Here is a 13,297-nt window from a genome sequence, read left to right as displayed (position 1 = left end):
CCCAGACCTACATATCCTTTTATTCTGGGATCTCAGCCTCTTTTCTTTCTCTCCCTTTCTTATACTTATAGCACACCACCCAAACCTGAACTCTTCACCCCCCAAATTCTGTAGCAGCATGGCTTGTCTTGTCTCTGCTCCTGCATCTCCACACAGAAGTGGTAGTTCTCCAGTATTCCTGAGCACACATTCTGCAATGAACAGGCTGGGGTACTACTGCCTGTGACAACAGCCTCCGGATGTGCTTAGCTGAGCTGCCTGAGAAGTTAAACCACTGCTATCAATGGCATTGCTATGCAGGTATGAGTGAGTCAGGAAGGGGGAAGCTACTTCCCATTTGTATATGGATATGCGTGGTTTGCAACCAAAGCCCTGTCTCTCTTTTTCCCAACTCCTATATTCTGCAAAGATTGGTGGAGATTGTTGTGACACAAAAAGTTCAGATGGTATTTTATATAATTACTGTTTCTTCTTGGTTTAAATGTCTAGAGCATAAGAACAAGCAAACAATGCACGTTTGTGCACGCACAAAACAAAAATTGTTCTACATTATTTTTGTTTCTAGTTTATCTGGACAGGGTTTTACTGTGCGATCCTTCAAAATCCTTAATTATCAGCAAAAGCAAAATACTCCGGGAAATTTGAGGCTGGTGCTGTTTATTCCTCTAAATGCGTATAACTCATCTTGCTGTCAGTTATCCTGTATTAATTTCTCATTTTAGTTTAGCCTATGTAACTGAAAATATTTTATTTTGGGAAACTGCGCACTTGATATGAAGACACTGAAGTGCCAATTTCTGGAGTAATTCTTGGTGGAGTGTGTGTGGGGGGATATATAAATATTTTTTTTAATTTATTTTTTTTAAGTAGTGTGAAACTCTAAAATGATAAAAATAATAGAATGACCTTCATTTGCTAGTTCTTGGTTCCACTGCTTGTTGTGCAAGAATTTTGTGGGTTTTTTTTTTCACTCTGAGGAGACCTGGAAGGGTTCAGGGGCAAAGTCCCACTTGGTGATGTGATTCTAAAAGAATTTGGGAATCCGTTAAGGATTTAACTAGGATTGAGTTAATAGATCAAGTTACTAAATTTCCTAACTAGCATTATGAAGAAACCTTAGGCAGGAGAACTGTTACCAAAATGCTTAACTCAGCAAGGTTATATACTTAACAAATCTATTTTTAGAAATGAATTATTGCCCATGACAAATATGTATAGTGAATCAAACCATGATGTTTTTATACATTTATGTAACTGATTACCAAATTTAAAAAGTTAACCAAATACAGAAGGTTATAAAAAACACTGAAAATAAAAGCATTCCCTCTACCTTGTAGAACCTGTTACGATGTGTTTAGCATGACTCAGTAATGCCCGTTCTTGCTGAACAAGCATCTTATCGGAGCTAAGTGCTTGTTCCTCATGAAAATGCCGTGAGGTGATTCAACTTGATCATTGCATTGCAGGACAAGAATAACTAGACAACTGGGCTTATTTTAGAATTGTGCTAGGCATAAGTATTGTGTGAGGCAAGTGAAGAATTAAGTCCAAAAATTGTGACAAATGGCAGGACTGAATTCCTCTGACTGTTACATTTTGTTGATCGGACATTGAAACACATTCCCTCTATAGTATCTGAATTGTCTCCATTTTAATACATAATAAATACACGATAACTGAAGCAATAACCTTGAAGTTTGTAGTAGGGTTATTGCCCATTGTCTCCACTCATAAATTCCTTCCTCACCTCCTGCAGTATCGAGCCTTGGCCTGTGCTTCCCATGAGCTGCGGTTCAGCCCTTTTCCATTCCTAAATGAGAATTGGAATATAGATAGTCCTCTCATTATTCTAGTAGATTCTTTTAAGACTTGGATTACCTAGGTCTTTGGGGAGGGAGAGGGTGCTTGGAGGTTAAAGCCATCTCAAACCATAGAGTTCATAGAACTCAAGCAGAATTCAGAAATGTGGGTTAATGTCATGCTTGAGGAGATCGCCACTGTGGTCTTAGCACACCTTTTGCTGCTGTTATCCTGTAAGTTTAATCCTCTATTCACTTGCTGTTCCTGTCTGTTTTTTACTGTGTGTATCAGCCACCCGGTATTCTTAATTCTCTTTTCTCCTCAAGTACGTGCCTTATAGTGGTTAACCTATATGATCCTTAGCAATTATAAATTCAGTGGTGTTTTCTATGGGGATGATCTCTTGGCTATTGTATTCTTGCTTATTTTGTTTCTTTCCAGTTATCTTTGTTCTGTATTAACTAGCAAATAACCTGCACTAGTAGTAAGCATGACGGCATATTCAACATTAATTCAAGAACTGGCATATACTGGCAGAACATTTGACATTTTATTTTAGGAAATGTTACCTAGAGTTAGCTTTAACAGGTCAGATATTTTTAAGAATGCACTAAACATTTAACATATTTGTAGTTTTAGTGCTTGTATGTAATATCTTCAGGCTGAGTTTCATCAAGCCCATGGAGTTTACTCTGTATGTTTTTGTTCACTGAAGTAGCGGTCTCCAGTGGTATGAATGCCGCATGTGAACGTTGTGACCCAAACTTGGTTGTTTTGTTTTGTTTTCTGTATTTTGAGAAATACATGAATCCAAAACCTTTTTTCAACAGGTAAGCACAGTTGGCTACAAGTATAGCTATACATACAAAAGTGATAAAACATTCTCTCAGTTAATTGTAGTGATCTGATCTTTTCTGTTTTCTGTTCAAGTGCCTAGTCCAGCTTGGGCAAAATCTTTAGAGAGTTTAACTAGAAATGTATTTTTATTGTGCAAGTGAGAACTACAGTGTAAAGACTTTTTTCCTAAATGTGACCAAATTCCTTCACAAAATTATTGTCAAAAAATTCTTGAACCACAATGAGCTTCCTTCCATAAGAACGTAAATGTGTATTTCTGTTTACAAAAGCCATATCCTGTCAAAGATTGTCTATCAAAGCATAGTGAGACTAGGGGACTTTTTTTTTCTAATAAAAAAAAACAAGGGAAGAGTTGGGGTTTTTGTTTGTATGTGTGTGTGTGTTTTAAGCGTGAGGATAACAATTATATCCACTACTTTTCTTCTTTTTTTCTTTATTTTTTTCTGCCCTTTGCCTCAAATACCAAACTGGGAAATGGTTTTATCTATGATTTTCCTAAAGGGCCAGGACAAAAGAGACCTCCTGACTTGGATCCTTTAATGAAATATGATAACTGTCCTCAGTAGTATGTAATAATATCAGAGGTGTCTATAATATGCAGTATCTATCCATAAGTATCCATGTGTGTAAGGTATCATGTACATCTTTTCCACAGTATGTTTTTCTGTGAAGTTGTTGGCAGTTCTTCAAGGGAGATGGAGCAAGCTCTGTAACCAAAGATGAGGCAGACAGAGAAAGTATTAGCAGTGATGCTTCAGAATAATAATTCTACAGTTCACTAAGCCTCTTACTGAACTATTCAGTAGCAGAAAATAAAGCTGTGGAACCTACATTAAAGAAGCAGAAAGGAACCAGTAATTATATGAGATTATTGAGTTAAAACTCTTATATCCTGTGCAGGGTGTAGCTGAGAAAGACAAAACCATGTTTGTCTTAAAAATAAAGTATCTCTAAGAATATAGCATTTTGTATTTTTTTAATAATTCATACTGTGCCATATAAAATCTTAGTACTTTGCACCATTGTAGTGATATGATCAAGGAATTAGAAGATTACTTTTTTAAAATTTGGCTTAGACCAAATCTCAGCATAACAGAGTTCTGCTGTGGTAAGTGCATTACGTCCTTTGTTGTTCACTGCTGATGTATTATAGAAATATCTAGAAGAAAAAAAATTAAAAAGATTAATGTTTTTGTAAATCAGTCTATAATTGTTAATATAAAATAAAGTTTTTTATTTATTTCTCTAAAAAATGTGTTTTTTTTTTTTTCAAAATCATGCCTATTTATTGAAATATGCTTTGCTGCAGTTCTGGATGTGGGAGGGATATTACAGTGTGATATCCTTCCTGGTTTTTAATTCTGCGTGTTAGAATGCTGATGTGTTGGAGGAAATGGCAGTATTTAGAGTACCATCTTGGTTCCAGTCAGCAACAGCTCCAGGGAGTTCCTTCAGATGTTGTATTACAGCTTCTGAAGAGAAAGAAGACATTGCTGAGCAGATGATCCAAGTTTCTGCCCAGCTGAGAATGGTATCGGTGTTTCTCTTTGGGTATAAAAGATCGCTTCCTTATAATAAGGTTCAGTCATATTGTGGACCTTACTAGTAAAAGTGACTTCTCCCTTTTGCTTTATTAACTCTACCTAAAATAGACTGCTCAGTGAGATGCACAAAAAATGGAACTTGATTTCTACAATAACTTTAAATTTATTTTTTTCACAACTTCAGCAGTTACGCTGATAAACCCTGTGTTTGGAACAGTAGGATACTACTTTTTTTAGTGCAGTTTTTAATTTAGTCTTTCTTGTTTAGCATAATGAATCAAAAGATGTAAAAGAATGCAGCTTGCCTGACTTTCTCCAGGATAAGTGGGGAAAAAAAAGTGGAACTGTGTGTGAAATTAATTTAAAAAAAATAAAAATAAAAATTTTAGGTGTAAGTTATCTTATTTGTTATTTGATTGCTTACAATTTTCTGGGGAGAAAATTCATATTTGATAACGTTTAATATTTTAATTAGTACAGTAACTGTTTATAGTTTAAGTCTGTTAAATAAAATTTGTTTTTTCAGCTGGCAAAAATCAATAAATTTGTGGATTGTTTCTCAGGATCATAGATGCAAATTGACTAAAATTCTTATTTTTAATGTTCTATAAAAATGACCTTTTGAGTGTCCTATCTGAACTATAAGGAAAATAGTGTTGTGACATGGATCCCATTGGTGTGTGTGAAAGCTGATTAAACCTTGTTTTGATAGTACAGACTGTCTAAGGTCATCCTTTTCATTCCTCTCTCTGTTTGCTTAAGTAGTTTGCAGTTCATTAATAATTTGCTAGAAACGTTGAAAATAGGTGACTCAGCTAGTTTGTTGTCATTAATTTAATTTTCTCAATGGATTTATAACGTATTGAGCATATTGGTAGGCAGCAAACAAGTAGTGAATAAAGTTTCAGAGTGATACCAGTGGTTTGCTCTATTGTTTTTCTCTCCAAACAGTCACTCAACAACATGTGCATTAAACATAAATTGGGCAATGTTGTATGCGTGTATTAAACACATGAATGTGTCGATGTTTGAGTAGAAGAAATGGACTGCATTTTAAGTTGTGGGTTTCAGAACTAAGTGGAATTTGTGTGAATGCTGTGGTAGAGTGAAGAGAGTTTTACATGTAGGCAAGGGTTTATTTTTAAAGTCACAGCTTAAATCGGAAAACTTATCTGAAATCCAGCCAACAAATGTTGGTATGGGATACAAAAGTAAGAATAGAAGGCAATTTTCCATAAAAGTAAATATCCAGAAATAAAAACATTTTTGCAACTGACAAAAACTTCAGTTTCATTTTTGTAAATTTCAGTTGTGTAGCACAGTGTAATGAGTTCACTTCGTTTAAATCATGTTTTCAGCCATTTTCTGTATTTACGGATACCATGGATACTGACTGTAAGATGTGAATAATCTGTTTACCAATTTGTTTGCACAAGTATAGGTGTTTTTCCTCTATAATGAGGGCAGACTTCACTGCAGTACCATGCTGTTTAATGTGATTTTTCAGCTGTTGCTTCATAACCTAATTCTGAAGTCTCTGAACCAAGCTGCTCAATGAATTTTTTCCATCTCTTGATAAAATGCCGCAGAGAAGGCAATTCCCTCCCTGTGTCTCAGATCATTTTTAGGTGTAGGCCTTTGGCCTTCCCCCAGCTTTGGAGTGTCAGCCTGTGTATGAACACACACTGTGATGAGCAGTTATGTCGCACACTAGGGTGTAGTTTTCCAGTCACCTGTGTTGCACACCTGCTAGTTTCTGCCAGGGCTCCAAGGGAAAGGGTAGAGAGCTTCCTGGAAGCCTGTCTGGGTAGAGCCAGATTTTATGTCCAGCATGGAAGTGAGTCTGGCTTCTGGCTTCCTTGGCACTTGGAGCTTCTTAGGCCTCATCTGCTGCACTTGCTTCCTCCCCATCCCAAAAGATTCCTGTCATAGCCTGCCTTTGCATCCCTTCATCGCCACGGATGTCTTCTGATAAGCATGTCCGTGAAGCTAGCTTAGGCTCTGAACCAGTCAGCAGACTTCTTTTAAGGTGAAGAAACTTAAGCCAGCATATATCCAAGTGAACAACTCTTACCTGAGTTCTCACCTGTTCTGCTCTGAGGCGAGCCACACAGGGTCTTTAACCAAGATGTAATGCCTTAAGTCAGTGTGTCTGCCCACAGGGGGCTGAGGCAGGTCTTTTTCAGCTCCTAAACCCACCATGGAACAAGGGGAACAGCCATTTCTGTGAACTGACTTCTTGTTCAGTAATGTGAGGACTGCCCGGCTTTGTCCTTGAGGAGTCTGCTCCCTGCATCTTTTCAGGCAGGCACCCAAGTTACTGGGGGAGGGTGGCAGGCGGCTGAAGAGAAAGGATGTGTGGGCTGGAATGAGCCTTCTCTGTGCAAGAGATGGACACTGACGTCTTCTGGGGGGACGAAGAAGCGCTGAGTGATGCTGGTTACCGGCCCGGCCGTGCTGCCTGTGCTAGCAGCGTGGATAAGAGTCTGCAGCAGGCAGAAGGGCTCACGGGGCACATCCAGGGTGTGCAGAGCCTAAGCTGTTGCCAGGAAGGCTGCCTATCAGGAACAGTTCTGTGAACATCTCTAGTTAATGTATACAGTAAGTATAGTCTGCCTTTTTTTTTGTCAAACAAAGCAGCTTAAGTGCGTAAAAAATGGTGTGTGCTGCTGTCTGCTCCTGAGGCCAGCATCATCACTTTCTTTAGTAATACAAACGCTAAGGACAGCATGAAATCTGAATCTGTTCGTCGTTTTCCCCACTCAGAATTCTGGAATAAACAGTGTGTGTGTACAGCCTCAGCTGTGATGATTATAGTGTATTGCTGCGTGACTCGGGTCGTTCATTGCTGTTGCCATGGCTGTGAAAGCTACCTTGTGAAATATTTATATGAATATTTTCCTACAGAATTGAACCGAAGTGATGGTGTTAACAAGTGTTTGGGGTCTTTGTTTGCAATGTGAGATGTATGTAAAGGCAATGTTTTCAAAAATAGCGTCTTTGGAAATCGTTCTGGTTCAGGAGAAATGTTCCTTAATACTTAGAAAGCTGTTGCTGTTCTCTAATCATGAAACACGTGTTTCAGAAGACAGTGCCTATACAAATTGACATCATTTCTGTAGTCATAAGAATCTAATGAAAATCCTGGTGGTTTTTTGTTGTTGTTGTTATTGTTTTTAATTATTAGAAAATGTGAAATAGCCATTGTCTTTCAATACATAACAGTATCAGGAGAAACATGTCTGTTAACAGAAGATATATTTTATTTATAAGCATATGCCTATCATAAATCAAGTTGTGCATATATAGCTATATCTGCGTAGAATCATAGAATGGTTTGGGTTGGAAGGAACCTTAAAACCCATCTAATTCCAACCCCCCTGCCACGGGCAGGGACACCTCCCACCAGACCAGGTTGCTCACAGCCCCATCCAGCCTGGCCTTGAACACCTCCAGGGATGGTGCATCCACAGCTCCTCTGGGCAGCCTGTGCCAGTGCCTCACCACCCTCAGAGTAAAGGATTTTGTATAAGATAATCAGTTTGCCAGAAGAAAAATTAATGTTTTCTGTCATTATTTTTTTTTATTTAAGGTTTTTATAATTGTATTATCTTCCTGGATTATGAGTTTAAAAATAGGTAAGCCTCCACTTACGCAGTGTTCACACGACAATGACGGTTGTTTTCCAGCCAGTCTCAGCTTTTATTTCCAGTACAAATAACATCGATCAGGCAGGGGGGTTGTTTTCACTAGGGTGAAAACTTCAGAAGATCTATTTGGCTCTGATAAAACATCAAAGTGATTTAATGTTTGAATCATAAAAAATATTTATTCTTTCAATTTCAAGTTCATTACTTTTGTTGATTTTACTACACAAGTTATTTTAATTTGCAGTAACTTTTTAGTCAACATTCCTATGCTTTGTGTTGCATTCTCAAATCCACTATGCATATTTCTGTCATTTGTCTTTGATTCAAAAAGTGGAAAACAGACAGAAAACTTGTAGCTCTTACAGTTATGGTCTTTGTGTATGTCTAGCTATGTTTGCAAACAATAAGTAAGAAAGTGATCAGGCATTCCTGCTTCTCTTTGTAGAGTGCTCACTTGGCTATGATCGATACTCTTATGATGGCATACACTGTAGAGATGGTCAGCGTTGAGAAAGTAATTGCATGCACTCAGCAGTATTCATCCTTCTTCCAAGCTACAGATCTACCTTATGACATTGAGGATGCTGTCATGTTTTGGATAAACAAGGTATGTATATGGGAAAAGCAAGCTGTGATTTTCTTTGTAGCCCATATAATTCAATTAGAGATGGATAGGGAAATGTATGTACATAGGTCTATTAAAACTGCATCTGATGCAGATTGTTGCTTCATCTGCTGCGTGTGGATAGTAAAAAGCAAAGTTTGCAGAAATCAGTTAAATGGGTTATGTGAACAAGATGAATGGCAAGTTCAAATAAAATACAGTAATACTACATGTGACGTTGACTATCGTGTTGATATTTTGTGATGGCTGGTTGAGGGTCTCTTGTTGGCCCTGTTAAGAGTTGACTTCATATTGTGTAATTTATCATGCAAGGCGTTCTGTTTGTACTTGAATGCACCTTGCTTAAAGTGATCTACCTGCACCACGTAATCTAATCAAATGACGGCAATACACTCTTAATCAAATGTGATGAAACATAATAAGGGACAGGATAGTTTGTACAATGTAAAGCTAACAGCAAGTGACCTAAAATGCAGTTGAAACATTGACATTTGCTGGTTATGCTTCAGGGTTATAGAGTCAGAAATAAGTGTTAAATCTTTTCATTTAACTTGGTGGTGATTTACAGACCTTTAGAAAACTTGCAATTTCTACAGTTTGTTAGACCACTGAATAAGCTATTTTGTCTCTAGGTAAATGAACATTTGAAAGACATAATGGAACAGGAGCAAAAACTGAAAGAGCATCACAGTGCAGAATCTGCAGGAGGTCAAAAGGTAGGTGTAAGAGTTAAAATGCTTTAAACAAGAATAAATTTATCTGTAAACAAAAACTACTTGCATATGGTATGTATAGGCAGACATACATTTGCAGACATTGAACTTTTAACTGTTTGTTAAAGAAAGCTTTTAGTTCTCATAGAATCATAGAATATCCTGGGTTGGAAGGGACCCACAAGGATCATTGAGGTTCATCTCTTTTTCAGTTTTTGTTATTAGTTTAATGATTTCCATGAAATGGTTATTTCAAATGTAATAATAGTAGATTTGCACTTCCTATTCCCAGTTGCCCTTTCTGACAAATAAATCTTCGATATTAGGGAAACATCAGTTATGTTAGTCCTAAGGAATTTTATTAAGTTAATGAATATTCTCCAAATGAATTCAAACTGCAGTTGGATCTAAGATGAAAAAGAAAAGCATATTTTTATTCATGTTTTTTTCAGTGTTCACCCTTGTGAGTTAGATGCATCTCAAAAGAGATAAATCTGTATGTGGCATCATAGGAAGCATTTCTCTGTCTGTGATCCATGATACTGGTTGATTACAAGTTTTATTATATAAATGATAAAAATTGTTTGATACCCTTTCCTAACAGGTGTTTTTTTGTTTTTGTTTTGTTTTTGTGGAGCTCAGTTAATTGAATAGCATTATACGCCTTGAAATGTAGAAGGCTTGCATATGGTTCCAAAATACATAGAATTGCTTGTTTCAGAAGGAGATTGTTTACCCTATTGTGATACAATTATTACTGGGGAATTGGTAGTTAGTTAGATCACCCGTTGGTATTATCCCTGCACTTGAAAGCAGAACAGATTTCCTATCTGCTTAAAGACTGTAATCCTAGTTCCCTTCCTGGTCTTGTTTTTCTGTGAGCAGCTAGCTCCCTTTTAGTGCTTCTCCAAAGGAGTTGGGGGTTACCTGGCGAGATTAGAAGTCCAGCTTCAAAAAGCATGGATGCAATGAATGTCCTTGCACTTGTGGTTTCTTTTTAAACATAAGGAATGATGAATGCTGATTAGTAAGTATGTGACTCAGCAAAAGAAAACAGTATTCTTTACAATTGTAGTGGGACCCTGATGCATGTGTTACTGTTTTCAGTAATGGCATAGAAGTTTTGAGAATACTATATGCTTGACAAGTTCATTTCATTTCTCAAGTTTAAATAAAAAAACTGGGGATGTGGAAGAAGTTAGATCCTCTGTCTTCCAGTGATTTTTTTTTCCTTGAAAATAATAGTAGGAAGTTTTATGTATTGTTTAGGTCATTTTTGAAAGATTAGAATAATTTTTAAAATCCAAAGCACATGAGAGTCTTATTGTGGCAAAGAGTGGCATATGAAATAAAACATTATCAAAGCAATGACATCAAATTATCTGTATTTGTTAAAAATAAATCAATGTTGGTTTTCACTTATTACTGTTTGCATTTTGTTAAGAATATTAAGATTAAATTTTTAGTTTATAATGTCATTGTTCCTTCAACTGTTGAAAGATATGTATAGGCTATAACTATCCTGTAAATAAACCCAATAGAAGAAAAAATTTGCCTAAAGATGGTGCATGTATTTGTGGAGTTTTTCTTCTGAATTGTGAATATCTAAAACAATCAGAGCCCTATTCTGTTGGCCAATGTATGAATGTATTTCCAAAATAGCAAAATCATGCTACAGTTGCCATATCATGGAAAAATTTGTAATTAAGGCCTTCTATACACTGATTTTTAGAAAGTGTTATCCCAGTTGAATTTTAGGTTGTTTGACTCGGTGTGAGATTCAGCAGCACAAATTACATTGTCATGTGAAGCATTCCCTTCTAGGGGTTTGTATTAGGGGATTGTATTATCTGTATAATTGTACCTGTTATCTAAAAGACTTAGTGTAGGTAAAACCTCAGGTTGACCCCTGGATGTCTCATCTGCCAGTAAGAGTTTTTGGTAGATTACAGTTTAAAAAAAAAAAAAAAAAAAAAAAAGATGAATTTCTTGAGAAAATGAGTCAAAATATCATTTGTACCATAAGGTTTCAGTGAATACAATGACAAGTGGAATCTGCTTTTAGAAAGTAAGTCTAGCATCTGGAATATTCGGTAAGCTCTATTTTAAAGTACTTAAGGATTTTGAATCACTGAACTTTTTCATTTTTCATGCAGGTAGATAGTAGTGTTTTCAACTTAGATTATTTTATTCCAGGTTTTCTTTGGGAAACACTGATCTGTTCAACTGATGGCTCATTTATTAGGAAATCTCAGCCATTTTTTGTATCTCGCAGTATTTACCAAATTTCCACCTATTTTTGCTAAAATAAAGGGGCGGCTGCCATTGCATTCATTTCTAAAATGTGGTGAGGTTTTGAACCCAAGATAAATTGAAATGAAGAATGTCTCATCTGCTGATTTAGAGAGAAGGCCAAATAACCATGGGAAGAATAGGTTGTTCTAGCGGTTAGAGAAAACTTTTCTTTAGTTTTAATTTCTGGCTGAGAAGCAACAAACGTAGGTATCTGAAAGCTAAAACAAAGTTAATAAGTAGCCTTCTGATTTCTTTTCTAATCTCTACCGTGATAAATTTCTAAATTTATCAGTTGTAAAAATAGATTGACCATGATGCCTTTTCTTGTTGCAAATCTGCTGTGAGCCTTTTCTCAATCAATAGTATATCTAGTATATTCTGTATATTTATAAAAAAAAAGTGTCATATATATAAATAATACAACTGGTAAGATACCTATTATCTATTTCTTGGTAGATAAAAATAGTGTTAACAGATTATGAGATTGCTTTTGTTTTCCTTCACTTTCTTCTGCTGCTAGCTTCCTGTAGAAGATAAGAGAGGAAGGAGTATGTATGATTTTTAGCTCCAGGTAGTCCTCTGCGGATCTTGATCTGCCGGTGGTTGTGGTAATCTCGTCTTTTTCTGGTAGAGTCTCTGCATCTTCTTTCAGAATTAGGATTTCAAGTTTTGTAGTAGCTTTGGTTTTCAGGCTTCCATTGAATAATATGTAGTGAATGTACAGTTGCACTGGTTAAACTAATTTTCAGTGTAATCAAAGCTTTCTCAAAAAAAACTTCTATTTGTCTCTGCATTTGTGTTACAGACTGAGTCAGTCTTACCAGTTTTGAGCCAAATCAGTGCAAATCCCATGTGGAAAACAAATTTAAGTGTATTCAATCCAAGACCTGAATTCTTCAAACATTTTTTTAATTAGTTTAAACAATGCAACTTTTTGCGTGAAGGTAAAACTCTAACACCATAGTTCCACGAACAATTTAATGTGTCATAAATCCACACTGCTAGTAAAAGCTAACTTGTCAAGAACAGTTTGCAGCAAGTTCAGCCTCCTGATCTGGTTAATGCACAGCTGCATGAATACTAACTGTGGTGCAAGAAAGAGACCAGAAACAAGTACATGATGAAGGCCATGACTGCCATTTTTAAATCATGTTTTAAGCATGAATCATGTTTAAAACTTCTTTTAACAGTAAACAACAGCAATATCCCTATAAGACGGTAGGTCTTCACTCAAAGGACTGTTTTTATTTTTGCCTTTTTAAATATATATATATGTGTGTGTATTGGGAGAGGTCAGTCAGTTCTATCTTTTCAGATTTTTTTTAGTGACTGACTAATTTTTAATAATTTCCAGTATAATAAGTTGATACAAAGGGCGAGTTCAGCAGCCATTGAATTCCCATTGTGTTGCCCAAGAGATTTCAGCTTTTCTTTGTCCTCTTAAATACTGTTACAAAGTACATGCTTATACATCTTGTAGTGTCTCCAAATTAAAAATTGATAATATTCAGTCTTTCAGCCTCTTGAAGCATATTCATCATCTTAACCATAATTTCAGCTAAATAGATAAACGTGTATCAGATTGCTAGGTTTTAGTTCAGTTTGTACCTTTATGGAGAACTAATCTCTGGAATTGAAACAGCTGTGTGCTTTTTTCAAATAAATAAATAAAAATTTTAAATTTTTTTAAATATATTTTTTTTCCAGCCTATCATTGAATAGATGTTGGTAGACCTTTTGAGTGCAGACTGGTCGAATAGTGGGAAGTCCAAACTATGCTTGGCCTTTATAAATCAAGTAATATCATTCATA

At 36.1% G+C, this 13,297-nt stretch overlaps 1 protein-coding gene across 4 annotated transcripts in view; it reads left to right on the top strand.

The window, feature by feature from the left end:
• CAMSAP2 (calmodulin regulated spectrin associated protein family member 2) overlaps positions 1-13,297 on the top strand; it is an 80,525-nt gene that overhangs the window by 33,551 nt on the left and 33,677 nt on the right. For all 4 annotated transcript variants that reach the window (XM_048066918.2, XM_048066917.2, XM_013190697.3 and 1 more), the window contains exons 3-4: positions 8,298-8,459; positions 9,110-9,193. In XM_048066918.2, coding sequence (XP_047922875.1) covers positions 8,298-8,459; positions 9,110-9,193 — 246 coding nt within the window. The remainder of the gene's footprint in view (positions 1-8,297; positions 8,460-9,109; positions 9,194-13,297) is intronic.

The sequence above is a fragment of the Anser cygnoides genome, chromosome 8 (genome assembly GCF_040182565.1).
Source record: "Anser cygnoides isolate HZ-2024a breed goose chromosome 8, Taihu_goose_T2T_genome, whole genome shotgun sequence".
Taxonomy (NCBI): Eukaryota; Metazoa; Chordata; class Aves; order Anseriformes; family Anatidae; genus Anser; species Anser cygnoides.
Note: the sequence above shows the minus strand (reverse complement) of the source record. Positions and strands in the feature narration are given on the sequence as shown.